Source organism: Hevea brasiliensis, chromosome 1 (assembly GCF_030052815.1).
Source record: "Hevea brasiliensis isolate MT/VB/25A 57/8 chromosome 1, ASM3005281v1, whole genome shotgun sequence".
Classification (NCBI taxonomy): Eukaryota; Viridiplantae; Streptophyta; class Magnoliopsida; order Malpighiales; family Euphorbiaceae; genus Hevea; species Hevea brasiliensis.
In genome coordinates, this window is record NC_079493.1 from 2,578,343 (window position 1) to 2,596,355 (window position 18,013).

The 18,013-nt window shown below is 35.0% G+C and overlaps 2 protein-coding genes and 1 pseudogene across 9 annotated transcripts; all 3 read left to right on the forward strand.

Moving 5' to 3' along the window:
* The first annotated feature begins 271 nt into the window (after positions 1–271).
* Positions 272–4,130, forward strand: LOC110659935 (DNA-binding protein REB1). Of its 2 annotated transcripts, none has more exons than XM_021818044.2 (2): positions 272–606; positions 1,705–4,130. In XM_021818044.2, the coding sequence occupies exon 2, from the start codon at positions 1,763–1,765 to the stop codon at positions 3,899–3,901; it is 2,139 nt and encodes a 712-aa protein (XP_021673736.2). In that variant the 5' UTR covers positions 272–606; positions 1,705–1,762; the 3' UTR covers positions 3,902–4,130. The 2 variants fall into 2 exon arrangements, with proteins under 2 accessions (XP_021673736.2, XP_021673737.2); XM_021818045.2 differs by lacking the exon at positions 272–606 and adding an exon at positions 703–1,097.
* A 5,581-nt stretch (positions 4,131–9,711) lies between these two features.
* On the forward strand, positions 9,712–15,116 carry LOC110659937 (transcription factor TCP22). Of its 7 annotated transcripts, none has more exons than XR_009145391.1 (5): positions 9,712–9,899; positions 11,920–12,045; positions 12,621–12,711; positions 12,828–12,957; positions 14,205–14,703. XR_009145391.1 is itself a non-coding variant. In XM_058138879.1 (2 exons), exons 1-2 carry the CDS (start codon positions 13,547–13,549, stop codon positions 14,369–14,371), a joined length of 729 nt encoding a protein of 242 aa, XP_057994862.1. In that variant the 5' UTR covers positions 13,507–13,546; the 3' UTR covers positions 14,372–14,703. The 7 variants fall into 7 exon arrangements, 1 of the variants encoding a protein (XP_057994862.1); XR_009145308.1 differs by lacking the exons at positions 9,712–9,899; positions 14,205–14,703 and adding exons at positions 9,914–11,803; positions 14,759–15,116 and having other exon boundaries at positions 11,920–12,059; XR_009145206.1 differs by lacking the exon at positions 9,712–9,899 and adding an exon at positions 9,914–11,803 and having other exon boundaries at positions 11,920–12,059.
* Positions 15,117–17,026: 1,910 nt separating this feature from the next.
* Positions 17,027–17,919, forward strand: LOC131180277 (transcription factor PCF1-like; annotated as a pseudogene).
* The last annotated feature ends 94 nt before the right edge of the window (positions 17,920–18,013 follow it).

The following is an 18,013-nucleotide window of genomic DNA, read 5'->3' on the forward strand; positions in this document are numbered from 1 at the left end:
TTGGAGCTAGTCGAATATGATTAAGAACAATTGCCATTCTAGGAATAAAAATTACAGGGCCATGTCCTTTTGGAGGAAATAATATTTATTTTATTTGTTTATTATTATATTAATACTATTTTTTCACAATATTAAATAAACGAGCATGCTTATAAAAAAAAAAAAAACCCTATACACGAGAAACGGGGCTAAATGAACATGTGACCTTTCATAAATGTACTTATTTGTTAGGTCTTTCCCAACCTCCATTATTTTCTTCAAGTCGTCCGCTTCTGCCATGCCTGCGCTGCCCCTGCATCCCCCCGATTCCCCAATTTGCCCCATCCCGCTACCCGCATGCCTCTCTAGTCTCTTAGAGTTCTGGTTGAGAGTGCAGACTGCTCCCTTGTCAGGGAGTTCCCGCAACCCGCATGCGTATCTAGTCTCTGAGAGTTCTGGTTGAGAGTGCAGACTGCCCCTCTTTCAGAGAGTTCATCATCTGTGCCTGCGCCGCATCCTCGATTCCCCATCTGCGCCTTCTCCATTGATGTGTGTGCCTTTGCCTTGACTGTGAATTGTGACAGCGACGCCTTCTCTCTGCTTTCAGCTACCATCTTGAGTCGACTGGTAAGTCCATTTTATTGTATACTTCTGAGCCGTGATTTGTGTGTTGTGGATGCATGTTGAGAAACTGTGAACTCGTAAACGGAACCAACTGATTGTGAATGTATAATGCAACTACAGGATCGTCATTTCGTGACTACTCAATTTGAACAGCTTTTGTTCTTTCAATTTTTGCTTAGAATTTATTTATTCTTTCAATTTCAACAGCTTGTTGCATTTTGTTGCTGTAAGCATTCTATCTGCAATTTCAAATAATTGCTACAATACGACACAAATTGGCCGAATTGAATTGAAATATATCGGTTTGGTTCAGTTCGGTTCAATCAACACTACGGTCCAGGTCGGTTGATAAATATAATTAATTCCGTTCGAAATCGAACCTACTGATTGTACATCCCTACAATCCTCCACCTTCTATGTAAGCATGCATAGCTTTTTAGCGCTCCCTGGTGAAAGATTTCAGTTGCTAATTCGAAAGCTGATTCTATAACTAGGTAAAACTAAATCCCAATCCCTTTAAGCCTTGTGGTTTCATCTTTGTGGATCTTTACTCTGTTTCTATAACAGAATATATCGGCCTTTTGGTTTTTGATGCGATTCAAATTGATGCATGTGCTTTAACCCATTTTACCTTAAGTGTGTTTCTCTCGATCCGTATATCTTAGCTTTCAGAAGTTTGTTTGCTCCTTTGTTTAGTGTATTTTTTTGTGTTTCTCTCGTTTTCAAGGCACATCAAGAGGTTCTTAGTGTGTCGTGGGTTAGGTTGTAGATATTTTAGGGTTTTAGGTGTTTGTTATTTTGGATTTTATGATTTAGGGTTTAATTGGAGGCGACAATTTTTTGTTTTTTTTTGGGTGTTCACTAGGTGGAGGTATGGAAATACTGAAAGGGATTTCGGATTGCCCAATTAGAATGTGTATTGACCCGCTGCATATGCTGATTGTGGAGATGGTTTCATATGGACCCCCTTATGTAAATTGGTGTTTTATAGCACATTTTAAGCCAATGGGGTTGTAAAATTTGAAATTTTATGAAGGGGTTTATATTAATTATTGAAATGACTGGTTATCTGACTTCTCCTTGTGTATCTGTTGTTTTCAGATTTGTATGAGGGATTGACAATAACCAGTCAAAAGGTTTGAAGGAAATTCTTATCTACATGGGCAGTAAAACTGTTGGGAGGAAAGGGCATGAGGGAGAGAAAATGAACAATGGAATGCATTCCTCGAAGGATGTAAATGCTTGTGCAAATTCATCAGTTGTGAGTACAGGGGAAGGTTTGACTTTGAGTAATGAGCATAAGAAAAAGAAGACTAAGAGGCATGAGGCTAATGGTGATGACGTTGAGCTAAGTGCTACTGATACTGGGGCTGTTGGCCTAGATGGTGACATAGATCTAAGTAATCATGAGATAGAGAAGAATAGGAAGAAGAAGAAGAAAAGGAAATCAAAGAAGATTAATGCTGAATCTGATGTAGTATCTCAGAAAGTTAGGAAGCGAGACAAGGCATGTGATGGTGGTTGGGAAATTGGTGCAAGTAAAGAAAATTTGAAGGAGGGTCGCACTGGAGTAGGGGAGAAGGTGAGCTTGCAGAAGGATGGCAAGAAGTATATGGAGCGCAATTTTGAGTCCGGAGTACTAAAATATAGAAAAAAGAAGCACAAGGAGAAAAAGAGCAAAGATAAAAATGAAAATGGAAGAAATCACCTGGATGAAAATATCATGGACCATGATGAGTCTGCGAGGATGGAGAGGAAGCAAAAGAAGCAGCAGCTTATTGTTAATTTGGAGGCTAAATCACTGAAACTCATGGCTGAAACACCTGGTAATTTTAGCAATGCAATAGAGGAAAATGGAGGTAATATAGATTCAGGTGAAGATGAAAACCTAGGTGCTCATGCTTTTAATGCAGAAGACGGAAGAAAAGATGAAAAGAAGAGAAAGAAACGAAAAAGAGATAAGGATGTTAGTGATACAGGGACAATGATTAATGAAATTAATCAAAAAGATGTTGGAAATATTATGGAAAAGGTTCAGCATTCAAGGAAGAAGAGTAAAAAAAGGGAAAAACATAATGTTGATTTGGCAGCTGCATTGCAGGAGAAAATGAATGGGAAATTAGGTAGTAAAAGTAATCCAATGGGAGAAAATGAAGGTAATGAATATTCAATTGAAAATAAAGTGGGAGGTGGAAAAATAGAAGACCATACTGTTAAGAAAGTCAAGAAGAAGAAGAAGGTCAAGTCAGTTGTAAATGGTTCAGAAGGAAAAGGTAGTGATAGAGAACAGAGAATGGGCAAAGGTGTCGAGGGTACCAATCCATTGGAAAAGTCTACACTGAAAGGGACATCTAAGAGAGTAAGTTTTTCTGAAGAGGTGGAGGTTTTCCCTTTATCTGATGATGGTCCAAGCAGTAATACTGTTCAGAAAGAGGAAATGGTGCGAGGGAAGCGATTCTCACATGAGGAAGATGAGATGGTTAAAGAGGCTGTTTTGAACTACATGGATGCTCATGGATTAGGTGAAGAAGGCCTACAGATGGTTCTGAGCTGTAAAAAGTACCCTGAACTTAAAAATTGTTGGAAGGAAATAGGGGCAGCCTTACCTTGGAGGCCTTATTTGAGTGTCTATAATCGAGCCCATATCTTGTTTGAAAGGGATGAAAAAGGATCTTGGACCCCAGAAGAGTATGAACTCGTGCATAAGTTTCATGAGAAACATGGTTCTGATTGGAAAACTTTGGCTGAAGCACTTGGCAAACACAGGATTCATGTGAAGGATACATGGCGGAGAATAAAAGTTATCAATAGGAGAAGGGGAAAGTGGTCCCAAGATGAGTACCAGAATTTATTTGATTTGGTGAACATGGATTTGCGTATGAAAGCTTGTGAGGAAATGAAATCATCCAAACATGGAATGTTGCGAGATAATATCTGTTGGACAGCAATCAGTGAGAAGTTGGGGACTAGAGCTACTCCCATGTGCTGCATGAAATGGTATCACCAGTTAACTTCACCTATGGTAGCTGAAGGTAAATGGCTTGATGTAGATGACTACCATCTTGTGATTGCACTTTATAACTTGGACGCTTGCTGCATTGAAGATGTAGACTGGGACAATCTTTTGGATCATAGATCTGGTGATTTGTGCCGAAAGAGATTGAACCAAATGGTCAAACACATTGGGGAGCATGGGAATAAGTCATTTGCTGACCAGGTTGAAATTCTTATAGAGCGATACTGCCCAGACGTGCTTGAAGCAAGAGAGGCTTATAATAGCATACCTGTAGTTCCCTGAGTTTATGGTCCTTTTTTCCTCTTTTTTTAGGTTCTTTTGTAATGTTCTGAAGCCTAAAGATGTTGCAATCTGCATATCTACACGGGGTTGGGAACATTGGGTTGTTATGTACTGGTATAAAGTTTTTCGTGGCCCCGGTTTAGTTTGGGACTGATATTAGTCTGATTATAGGAATATCATGTTGCAAAAAGAAATTGATTGCACAAGCTCAGAAAATCTTTTATGATTCCTTTCCGTTTTATTTTATTTATTTTATATTATTTTTAAATATTACAGAGTCCAAGATGAAGATAATATTAGGCAAGCACTTGATGTTATTGGGAGAAACACTTAAATCAACTAAACCTTTATTCCAAAAATTTGGGATCGGCTATATGGATTCGCTTTCTTCACTCTAAACGATTTTGGGTTAAATCCTCAGTGATGTGAAATGCTTCTAGATCATGTTGTACTACTCTCCTCCAAGTCAATTTAGGTCTGTTCATTTTTTTCTTTTTATCCTCTAACCTACTCTGCTCTACTTGTCTAACTGGAGCCTCTGTATGTCTACGCTTCACATGACCAAACCACCTCAATCTCCATTCTCTCAACTTATTCTCAATTGACATCACTCCTACCTTTTCTCTAACACTCTCATTACAGACTTTATCTAATCTAGTATGGCCACTCATTTACCTTAACATTCTCATCTCTGCAACTCTTATTTTGGGAGAAACACTGTATAATTTTATTTATTACTTCATTTTTTAAAAAATTTTCTGGTCATTTCCTTTATTATTATTGGTAAAATTGGTGATCATATTCTCATCCATGATTTGGTTGTTTCATTTGGCATGGAGCGGGGCTCCAGAATGTGTGTGATAGAATGGAGAGGACTTACTTGCGACAGTGTATTATCAACAAATGATGGACATTAATTTTTGAATCTCTCATTCTTATTTAAAAGGCATTTTTTTATAGAGAGAATTGTTTATCTTCTTCACATTTGGTAGGATTCCTGCCAAAATTTTATTTGGGCCTGTTGAATTATTCTGTAATTATTTTTCTGGCATTTAAATTGGTTTGGATGATTTTTATAGGAAAACTCTAGGCTGAAGTTCATAATGTTTGTTTAGAGCATTGTTCTGCAAATAAATTACCAAATCTTTGTTTGAATGCCTTCAGGCCAACTTTTCAAAAGTGACCGGGAAGTGCTATTTATTATCCTTTCTTAAAGTCCATATCTAAAAAGACAAATTATAGAGTACATATGGTGCACTAAAAAATTTCTATTATGCAGAGAAAGCCTAATAGATGGCGTTGTTTTGTTTTCAACGTAAGGTTTTATTTTTTTTAATTTCACATATAAATTCTAGCTAATTTTTGTATGCACAATCAATTGCCTTGTAATTGGCTTACTGCCACTCCTAGCCTTCTTTGGTTAGCTTGTTGAAATGATGCCCCTGAGGTCTTGCAATGCAGTATATGTTGCATCTCCTAAAAAAAAAAAAGAAAAAAAGAAAAAAAGAAAAAAGAAAAACTGGGTTGGCCTCTTGAGACTGCCTCCAACAAACAATTAGAAACTACTTTTTAGTTGTTTTGGAGCTTTTATGTCCAAAACATGTCAGAAAAAAGTGTTAAAATCAAATTTTAATTGCTTTTAATCAAAGGATTTTTGGGAGTGCTTTTCTCAATCGAAACAGCTTCAATAATACCAAATGCATTAAATTGTGTCCTTCTCTATTGCAAATTTCTCTCTCTCTCTCTCTCTCTCTCTCTCTCTCTATCTGCTGAACTCTTGTGCCTTGTACGGATGTAATATACCCTTGTACGGATGTAATATACTGCTTTTGGTTACTTTGTGGTGAGTGGATGCCTCTTAAAGTTCCTTCCAGGATTTGATTAAATTCTCATACCTTTTGTGCGTGTATTTGCAAGCTGACATTGGTTCACACTGGTTGTTGGTAGAATATCTCGCAAATTCAATTTGTTTCTTTCAATTGAAAGCACTGATAATCTTTTGAATATTTTTTCTTAAGCCATCAAGAGATAAACGAGTCATCATAAAAAAAAAAAAATTCTTACTTCTCTGCTGGCAACAACTGGCAGTGAACTTTCTGTTTCATTGTTTATATGTTTGTATGTTGAAGAAGTTTGAAGGTTGGAGCTGCTTACTGTTTACATATATGCGTAGATGATTGAAGTACAGTGTGACAAAGATTGTTTCAATTTTAGAGTACTATCGTTACTATTTGTCTATTTCTATATACTGTCACCACTTACTAGTGTGTTCCATTAATTTGTAAACTACTTGACTGTAATCTGTATCCATGTATTTCAAGTTCTTGTCTCATGGATGCATGATGTCCTTGTCATAAATAGAATATTATTTTTACTACAGGTGATTGATAGACTTAATGGCAGATCGGAAGCACAGAATCTTGATGGTTTCAGATTTTTTCTATCCCAACTTAGGTGGCGTGGAAAACCGATTCTATTACCTATCACAATGTCTATTAAAGCTTGGTCACAAGGTTAGAGGTTGTCAGTCAGTTTGTAAATTTGTCAACTTTGTCTTCGAGCTTGCTGTGTTATTACTTATTAGGCATTGGTAGAATGCAGGGACCGAGGAAGAAGATTTTGGGAAATGCATATATTTGGTTGAGAAATGAATTAATGGGGAATAAGTTGGACATAAATTATTTTAAATATTTTTCCTTTTGTTTGGTAAGATATAGAGTAATTTATTTCCTAAAAAGTTCTTACCAACCTTACTTTCTCTCTTTTTTGCTTTTTTCCCCCAAAACAGGTAGAACTTCATTGACAATTGCCCACTCTTATTTGTCTTTATTCCTTTGTTCAACTTTTCTTTTCTGGTTTTTCTTATCATTTTGCTTCCAGTGTATTGGTTGTTGAGCCTTGTATCTGCCTGAAAGTAGCATCAAATTTAATTTCCTTGTTGGTTTTTAGATATTGCTGACTTCATAAATTATTTAATATGTAAGTTTTCAGGTGGTTGTTATGACTCATGCCTGTGGTAATCGATCTGGGGTCAGATACATGACTGGTGGCGTGAAAGTTTACTATGTACCATGGAAACCATTTCTTATGCAGAACACATTACCAACGTTTTATGGGACACTTCCAATTGTAAGGACTATTCTTATTCGAGAAAAAATATCTTTGGTGCATGGTCATCAAGCTTTCTCGACTCTTTGTCATGAAGCTTTGATGCATGCACCAACTATGGGATACAGAGTTGTTTTTACTGATCATTCCCTCTATGGTTTTGCTGATGTTGGGAGCATACACATGAACAAAGTATTACTGTTTACTCTGGCAGATGTGAGCCAGGCCATCTGTGTTTCTCATCCAAGCAAGGAGAACACAGTGCTACGATCAGGTCTACATCCAGAAAGGGTCTTTGTGATACCAAATGCTGTAGAGTCTGCCATGTTCAAGCCTGGTCCTGAGCGACCTCAGGGTAATGAAATTGTTATTGTTGTCATAAGTAGACTGGTTTATCGGAAGGGTGCAGACTTACTTGTTGAAGTCATTCCCGAAGTTTGCCATTTGCATCCAATGTAAGTTGTTCTGACCATGTTATCATTCGGGCTTTTATTTGTGCTTTTACACCTTTAAGGCATTTGCATTTGCTTTTGTGGTTTCTTGGCACAATGGTTTTTCTTCTATTTAAGCAATAAGTAATTTTTCAAAACAGCATAGATTAGGCAACTGGGTGGAATATGCCCATCTACATAATGATGGATCAATAAATTTACTATCATTTTTCATCATATCAACACCCTCCACTCCAAAAATAAAATAAAATAAAATAAGAAATAAGTGTGACTAGTTCTTCTGGACGATATACTCTCACTCCTAATTTTACTTTGTAATCCTGTGCTATTTTGCCTTTATGTTGTTCCAATACAAATATTGATTTTTGTGATGTTAGGTTTAACATGATGTTGGAGTAAATTTTGATTCATTTATAGTCTCGAAGAATACTAGGAATATCTCTTATGTACTCGTTCATAGTCACAAAGTTTCCATTGTTCCAATTCTGTTGGATCTTTTTTTTTTTTTTTGTCAGGAAGATGCTACATGCTCTTTATTGAGCTCATTTTTCTGCTCTTCCTCAGCTTCTTTATCAACTTAAAAAAAAGAGCAATGTGTAAAGCATGGTTGATGATTTCCATTCCTTAGGACAATAAGCTTCATGAATCAGCTGTGAAAAATGTATACGTAGACTAAATCTACAATATTGCTTTTTCACATAGAATTCAGGAAAATTCAGGTATAGTCTTGCGAGAAGTAAAATGTTCACATACATTTTCTTTTCTCATGAAATTCGTGAGAAGTTTGTTTTCATGTATCATTTACTCATTTGTGACTTTGGTGCCATAGCAAGTTTGCTTTTATCATGGGTTTCAATCCCATCCCTTCTGGAAGAACTAGCAACGAGTTGAGAGGACCTCCTGGTGGAGTCCTTCAATTAAATACTTGGCTTCTAGCAGCAGATGGCCTGTTACTTTTTTTGCGCTGGCGTTTATTTGATATTTAGCATGCCTCATGGTCATCATTGTGACCTGCAGGTCATGGATTCAAACCTCTGAAAGAACCTGCCCAATAGAAGGGGAAGGATGCTTATATCTAACTGATGCAGTGGCCCTGTCATGGCTGGAAAGATATTATCCTCTTTGGAAATCTAAAGCAAATTTTTGGTCTAAGAATTAGTGCCCTTGATAGTTTTCAGGACTATTTATTTCCTATTTAGAATTATTTTAGAGCTTTTTCTAGTTTGGGATTCCTAAATCCAAATGAGAGGAATGCCAAAATGAGCAAATTTAGGTTGTTTCTTATTTAGTATTGTGTGGATTTTTCTATTTGGGAGTCCTAACTCCGATTAGGATTATAGTTATTAAGTCTGTAATTACCTATGAAAGCAGCTTTTTTTTCTTCAGCTTTTGATGATGGAATTATAAGTATTTGATTAGAAAGGCTTTTTGTTAAGTGTGTAATTACTTATGAAAGCAGTTTTTTTTTTCTTCAGCTTTTGATGATGGAATTATAAGTACTTGATTAGAAAGGCTTTTTGCCTACTTCGTATCTCTCTCCTTACTCTTTTTCCTTCCCTGTATGCCACTGCTTCATTCTTCTGCTGCTGCAGCACTTTAGGTACTGTTCTCAGGTTCAAAACAACCAGCAGTTTTTCCTGTCTTCAATATATCTAATTCAAACTCTTAACCATGTTTCCCTTCACACTTAAATTAGAACCCCAAAACTTATAAATTTTTTGAGATTTGTCAAACATAAAGCTTCCTTAACCTCTCCTACATCACTGACTCTCCTTAAAGCCTGTAATGCAGGAAGCCTCACACGATAAGACTCTCTTTTTAAAGTTCAAAATTTTGACTATTTGAGAGTTTTCTCTCTTGGATTTGAAAAGTGGATATAATTCTTTCACGGATGTTTCGTTTATATCAACAAAATTCGGTTATTCTTGACACACTTTGGTGAATCATTTCATTTCCTGAAATTTCAATATCAATATCACATTAATAAAATTTCATATTTTTAACATACTTTGATTTTCATTTGAAATAAAGATCAACACTTGCTTCTGTGCCCTTATTTGGTTATCTCAAGTAGTTCTCATAATTGATGTGTAAAACTTTGCGGTAAAAAGGGTTTCACCATATGAACTGGATGCCATCTTTGTTCTGTAACTAGGGCTAGTCTCTGTTAAGTCTATTTATTTCGATCTAGGTAAATTCTGTTCTTATTATATATATATATATATATATATATATATATATATATATATATATTGTGTCAACTCATTGGGAAACTTGTATTGAGGTTCGTTTTGTTGTTGGTGGAGATGGACCTAAATGTGTGCGGCTGGAGGAGATGAGGGAGAAGCATTCTCTTCAAGATCGAGTCGAAATGCTGGTGCTGTGCCCCATGCTTGTGTACGTTTTGTCCTGATTTCTGGCCATATATTCTTAAACAGGTATAAAAGCTTCTACAGTTTCTTAACTCTGAATTTAATTTGTACCATTTGATTTGGCTGCTTGATCAATTTACTTGCAATTGAAGTTCTTCAATATGAAAGTTCACTTAAATTCCTGATCAGCTGATAATTATTAGATTTCACTTTTGATCACTTGGTCACAAAGAAAAATAGTTTCACTTGCTATAGGCTTAACCTTTCTTTGTCATGGACAATATGACTTGTGTACCATAGCAATAGCTCTTAGGGCCTTTTGTTGCAAATAAACATAGCAAGTGGGTGTGTAGCAGCTTTCCTTAAAGAAGGTAAAAAATTTTGGTCTTCCATCCCTCTTTTTAGTTCATTTCAGAAATACTGTAAAAGATGCCAGTTTTATTGCATATTTTCTGGCTTAAACAGAGCTTTACATTGCACAACCACAGGTTTTTATAATCATTCAGGAAATAAAAAGAATGGATGAAAAGGCTAAAACAACAAATTATGGGCATTGCGCTCACCATATAGATAACTGCTAAATTAAACCTGAAGGAGGAACAGCTAATGCTGACCAGGAAAAGGTATGTTGAGATTTGGAAAATTAGATGGGGGTAGGGGGAGGTTTAAGTCATATGATGAAAAGATCCACTATTCTCCCCTTGAAGAGTATTCTGACTTGTGAATGTTCTTCCAAATTATTTATAGAACCACAAGGAATCGAGATTCTGTGAAATATGAAATCTTCATTCAGGCCCAAGTTTATATTTAGCTTTCTATTAAAGGAGTTAGAACATTCTGAACAAATTAAATGTGGCAGATATTGATCTAATTGGGGCCTAATAATAGGACCTAGTAATGGTCTGAATCTATGTCTTGGCTTTTAAGGCATGGAATTAAGGATATCCCACTTCTTAGTTCTTGAAATATATGTTGCTTTTTTGGACTGAATATCGGAAAAGGAAACACACAGAGAGAAGCTCTCAAATGCTCAATTTGTTTACACGTTGTTTGATTCAAATGAATTCCTCAAAATTTTCTAGAACTCAATTGAATTCCATGTTTTGCATGTTTGATTTGGAAAAAAAAAAATTTCAATTTCAATTTCAATTTCATAAATTCAATTCTATGGAATTGAATTCAACTAAATCCAATTCTTATCAAAATAGGTGAAATTTCTAATGAATTCCATAAAATTAAAACAATCACATTTTTCGATCAAAATGTCAATATCGTATTGTCTTTCTCCCACATTTTCTTTCTTTCTCCTATCTATCTCTCTCTCTCTCCCTTCCCACTCTCTCTCTTTTGAAAATAAAAATAAATTAATTTTAAATTATATAATAAGGATAAATTTAATCCAATATATTGTTTAGGAAGTCACGATTTTTTTCTCATTGATGATATTTTAGGAACGGATAAATGAACTTGAGTTATAAAATTATATCAAACATGAAGTATAGGGAATTCAATTGAAGTCGTCATTTAAAGTTGTATCATACTAAGCACAAGAATTCATTTCCAAGCAAATTCTAACTAGCATTCACTTAAAATGAATTCTATGTTTCTAATTTCTAATTCATTTGAATCAAATGGGGTGTTAATAACTGCATGATATTGAAAATGAAAACAGAGAGATCAATCGGTAACTCACATTAAGAGGTAGCGGTTCATGCGTTATTAAGTCAGAGTAGTTTCCCCAGAGATATTCCTTTCTTCAATTGCTTTAGCATGATTTATATTTCCATTGAATTATTGTAATATCATTTTTTTCTTGTTTGCCTTATTTTTTTTCACACTTTTGATCGTTCTTTAACCGAAGCATTCTGCATAGCAATGTTAGAGGCTGCTAGTTGTGGATTATTGACAGTCAGTAGACGTGTAGGAGGTGTCCCAGAGTCATGTATCATGAGGCAACTTTCTCCAATCTGGTTAATATGATTGTGCATGTTTATTAGTTTTAAATATTTGCTAATAGCATGTTGGAGTGATTAAATTTCTGAAAATTCTAAACTATGTGGCCAACAAACTTTTTTCTCCATTGTAGGTTCTACCAGATGACGTGATTGTACTTGCAGAACCAGATCCTGGTGATATGGTACAAGCAATTAGAAAGGCAATTTCTCTTCTTGCAAAAATTGACCCACAAGTTATGCATGAGCGTGCAAGTGTGGTAAATTATTTACGGTAACCTGGATCTTTATGAAAATTTTTACAACTTGTGCAATGGTCTAATTTTTGTTTTAATGTTTGCTATTAGATGAAGAAACTCTACAGTTGGCATGATGTCGACAAAAGAACAGAGATTGTATATGACCGTGCTTTGAAATGCCCAAATCAAAATTTTTTAGAGCAACTCTCACGGTCTGCAAATGCAACATATTTTATTATCAGATAATCATATTTTGTACAATTTATTAAGATGAGCTTATTATGTCGACTGGCTGATCTGTTTTGTATAGATTTATTTGCATAACAAGAAACTAAAGTGCCTGTATTTAGTGCTTATGTGATCTAAAAATAAAGAACATTTGAGCCATCTAATTTTGTGGAAGCATAATGATGCAATAAAAATAAGGTTAGTCTGAAGCTTAATTGTTTTACTTCTGCCATTCATGCATGGTTCTCCTGAGAAAATTTTTATGGTGAATTTGAAGTTATAATTGCTGGTATGCAATGTCCAAGAGTCTGAAGTCAATTAAAGTTCATCAAGAATTTTGAGGCTTGCTAACATTTTTTGTTTATTAGGTATCTCTCCTGTGGTGCTTGGGCAGGGAAGCTTTTTTGCTTGGTTATGATAATTGATTTTTTGCGATGGCTTTTATTGCAATTATGGCAGGTATGAGTTATGACCCTTTTTTCCTAGGTATGTTTTTGACCATTTTCTTTTCATTTTTGCAAACCCTTAGTTTCATGATGTTTATTTATTTAATTTTTCTTTTCATATTCCTTTAGCCAACAGGGGATATTGAGGAGGTGCCTGAATTTACTGTTTTCAATAATCACCAAGATTTAGATAGATGTTCTTGAATACCAGCGAGAGCCAAAGCTCGAGATGATCTATTCGAAGACTCGGTTTTCCCAGGTATCTTTTACCCGATTTGTTTCTGAATAGTGAATGAATGTCTATGTTAAAAGGCCACTTGATCATCCCTCAAAAGATGAACAACTCCCAATTCTACATTGTGGTGCTTTCTTAGCAAGGACTGCATGGGCTTGATTTACATATACATGGCATGGATGCTACTCTTTTTTCTCCTCTTGATTGGTTTGTTAGTACAAATTTTCTTTTTTGGGTTTACTAAGGAAGGGAAGGAAGACTCAAACTTGGGATTTTGTCGTGAGTTGCAATGTTTATCTACCACTAGGATAGGCTTGTAAACGCATAATTCAAATTGATTATTGTATTAAGCATTTCAAAACCTTGATGTTTATTCATAGTTTATTTTCTATCCTTTATTTTCTATTGTTATTAGGGCTATTATTAAAAACAAAAATAGAGTTTTAAAAAAATTAAAAATTAATTTAAAATTAATTTTAATATAAATATTGAAATAATTTTTAAGAATATTGAAATAATTTTTAGAATTTAACACATTAATGATATGGGATTTACACTTATAATATAATTATGTGATAATTTTATTTCAATTCAAACTCTCTTTCTTCCTAATATGTATAAAAATGTTTTAATTATAAAACCCCAATCTCCCTCTAAAATTTTGCTATTGAGAACGCCATTAACCCTAACAATGGTCTCCTCCTCTCAAGAGAAACCAATCGACCCATCACAATTCTTCACAAATTTCTCCGCAACCCAACAACTCCTCCCTCCAAATACCACGACGACCACCACTACACCGGCCACTGTTACCGCCCGCAAAACTCAAGAACTCCTCCTCTCTCTCAACAAGCCCCACTCTAAGGACCGCCACAAGAAGGTGGAAGGCCGTGGCACCCGTGTACGTATCCCGGCGGACTGTGCAGCACGTATCTTCCAACTGACCCGGGAGCTCGGCCACCGCACCAGTGGCCAGACCATTGAGTGGCTTCTCGACCACGTGCCTGCCTCTCACTTTCCCACCGCCACCACCGCTGCGGCCACCAGTTCTGATAATATAGCAGTTGCAACTAATTCTACACTCTGTGTTTCGCCTTCAGAAACCAGTAATGCTGCTTGTAATTCTGCTAGTTCTTTGCCTCGTTCAAAAAAGAAGATATCAGGATTAAAGAAGAGTAATACGCCTTTGCATGATTCTTTAAATTCTCGTGCTTCTCTATCTGGTGGGTTCTTTCCTACTTCTAATTCTTTGTATGCTTCAACTTTATCAGCACCCACAAGAGAAGAAACAGAAATAGCGAGAATTCCAATGGCAGTGGTGGAGCCAGAGAGGAAAAAAGAGGATTTGAGGGGTGAATTTGATTTGTTTCCTGGTGCACATGGGAGTTTGCCCAACATGTCTTTCACTTCCTTGTTGATGCAGTTGGAGAGGGAGTGATTAATGATGATGGATGGGTTCCACAACCTTCTGTTTGATTTTTATTTTTTAAATAGCTCTGCTTTCTGTTCTTAGGTGCAAATAGGCTAACTTATAATCTAGTTTAAGGATATAGAATTGCCATTCTTGGCCTTTTTCTTTGTTGGATAACTTAGTAACATGTAGTAGTTTATGGGGATGAAAAGTTTACCCTTTTTGGTCTGTTGATAATTGATCTTGTGGCCCTGGTTGTAGCTTTTTTTAACAGTGCTTTTGATTCTCCAGCCAAATATACATATTATTAAGTTGAAGAATATCTGTGGAAATCAATGTGAAGATCTCAAATTTGCAGACTCGTGTATTTCATGGAATCTGGTTAATAGTCTATTCACTGCTTTGTTGAAACAGCTGAGAAGTTGTTGAGATCTTGTAGCATGCAAGAATGTGTTCAAGTTAGAGGAGATCATTACAAGAAGTAAAATTCTACATCTTCTGGTTCTTTAACCGCAGAGGAAGGCTGCATATTAATTTGAAGATGAATAATAGATCGAATTGAACTGGCTTACACATTCATATTCTCTGTAATAATAATTATCTTAATTTCCAACAACTGGATGAAAAAAACTTACCGTCATTGCTGTTGTGAGGTTAAGCAGATAGGATAGTATTTGCAGATGAATCTATATTGCTTTACCAGGAAAATTAATCTATATGAGCACATTCATTGTCTTAACTTTCTAACATGATGGGCAAATCAATATAAGACCAGAAGACTTGTATTTGTCTATTTTTATAAGAATTTATAATTTTAATTAAACTTTTAATTTTATTTTATTTATAATTTTTAATTATTTAGATATTTATCAACTATTAACTATATAAAAAGTGTCTTATTTGTTTATCCAACTCATTCATTTGTTTTGATATTTATCAACTATTAACTATATAAAAAGTGTGAATCGAACACCCTTTTAGAATTCACTTAGAGTTGTGAGTCCTGAGCACAACAAGAAATATTTTTCAACGTATTTGGGACTCTCAAAATATTTTTCTGCAATCAAGCAATTGAAAATAATTTTTTTGTAAAAAAAAGAGAAAATTATACAAACAAATTATTTATTTTTTTTCTTTAATAGAACACGAGTGACTACAAAAAATAATACATTTAGCTGCTCAATTGGCCACGGAATAAAATCAGTAATAATTCAAATCAGCTAAAATTAGTGACATTTTTCTTAACTCATCAGCGACGGATCACCGTCTTCTCTCGCCATCCCTGTTACTACTCCATGTCGTTGGCTCTCCTCATCGCTGGTACTGGTATGTTACATGTGCTTCAACTGTGTTTTGCTCCGTATATCACTGAAGAAAGCTAGGTCTGCTGACATTTTTGGTTTTCCATGCCAAGTGAGGTTGCTATATGAGCTGCAAAAACTCTTATGCAGTGGAGTTTGGGGGTTTACTTGAGTCGACTGAGAGAGATGCTATGTTTGATTTTTATGTCCTGCCATGAGTGTGTTGTTTCTGCTCTGTTTGATTCAATGGGTTTGGAATTTACTGCCAAGTTATGCAATTCCTGTTGAGCAAGGACTTCCTGCCAAGTTATGGAATTTGTTGTTCATGAATTTCTTGCTATTTGTTTTCCTTTCCTCTCTTCTCCTTTTTTTAATCTTATATTGCTTGTTTGGATTATAGAATTTTATAAAAATTTAATTTAATTAATTTTTTTTATCAATTTTCATATTTAAAGTGAAAGATTCAATTTTTGTGAGTACAAATATATATATAATTGATTGCAGTTTACTTATCGCCTATTTGAAGTATTATTAAAAAAAATTTATAAAAAAGTGTTAAATAAAGACTTTTTAAATTTAAATTTTATCATAAAAATTTCAAAACAGTGAAATAATTTTTTTTTAATTGTTTTTTCAATAACTTTAAAAAGGTAGTATTTTTTAAAAAGTAATTTTAAACCAACCTTTTATATATCCTCCCAGTCACAATCTTAAACTGTGCCTTCGTGCCCTCAAGCAAAGTAAGGTCTTAAATGAGTTAATGTGAGCCTCTTCAACAGAACTTACATATTACCATTTCTTATAATCCCTTTTCAGTAAGAAAGTAAAACATCAAACACCTTCCTCAAAAATCAAAGCCAGTTTACCTTTTCTATTGTTAGCCAATATTGGATTAACAACCTTTTTAACATAGTATTTAGTATTTTATCTATAGTAAAAATATTATCTTTTTTATTTATACTTTTCAATAGCATCAATGTTTATATTAGCGTTTGAAGATTGAATATATTGATTATGAAATTTTTTTCCTACTAACTTTTAAGGTAGTGTTTAGGGTTCTTGACTAAAGTTAAAAATATGATACTATTATGTTTATACTTGATAGTTAATTTTTATTGAATACTTATATTTTAAATCACTATAAAAATAATTAATTATTAATAATTAATAAAATAATTAACGGTTATTAGAATAATTAATTACTACTAGAATAATTAATATTTAGCTGGGATTGTCTTACAATGTGGCTCACCAAATGTTAACTCAATGCTGGGCTTACATCACTTTTTGGCGTTACAAAGAAGTCACCTCAAGTCTCAAGATTTCATTGTACATTTGTACAAAACCCACCAGAATATTACATTCACAGATTGGACAAACAAATTTTGCCAGGTCTTTCCCTTTCTCTCTCACCTTCTTTATGAACCCTAAAAACCCTAGTCTGGCAATTTCTCTAGTATAAATGATGTACGCAAGGTTTTGTCTAAATCTAGTTTTTGTCTAAATCTATGTGTTAAAACTTAAAAGTTCTTATGGTTGGATGTCATGACTCTTCCTAGTCCCTCCCCAAGGAGGAGAGCGAAACCCATTTCTCCAAACACTTCAACAACCTGAAAAACCAAGCTCATACTCAATGCCAAACCCAGAAAAGACCGTCACTCCAAGGTGAATGGTCGAGACCGCCGTATCCGGCTGCCGGTTATCTGTGCTGCTAGGATCTTTCAGCTCACTTGGGAGCTCGGTAACAGGATTGATGGTGAGACCATTGAGTGGCTTCTGCGCATGGCTGAGCCATCTATCATTGCAGCCACGGATAATGGTACTGCTTCTGGGGTCACTCCTATATGTGCTTCTGCCAATACTTCTCCTCCTCCTCCCACTCTTGCTGCTTCCAACACAGCCTTTATTTATCCTTTCGCCTCTGGCCAGATTCAAATGGGTTGTTTGGATTTTTCAGGTCCTATTGTTACGTACCCTTGTGAGGCAAGGATTGGTGTACCTGAAGCCCATGGGATTGAGCTCAAGAACTGTGAGTTTTCCAAGCCTGAACAAAATTTCCCATCTTTTGATTTTGATCCGATTGCTAATTTCGATAATGAATTTCCTGTCAACGATATGTTCCAATCAGTGAAAGGGAATGATCATGATCAGGGAGAGGTGCAAGTAGAAGTGTGAGAAAAAAAAAACCTACACATTTGACCTTTCAGAATTGCATAATAATAATAGTTTAATACATTGCATATTTTTCTTTATTCCTTTTTATTTTAATGTGTATAATTGATCACGTGTCACGAAATTTAAGATATATATAATCACTTAAATTAAATATTATAAAAGAGAAAAAAAATAAGAAAAAAATTTATTTGGA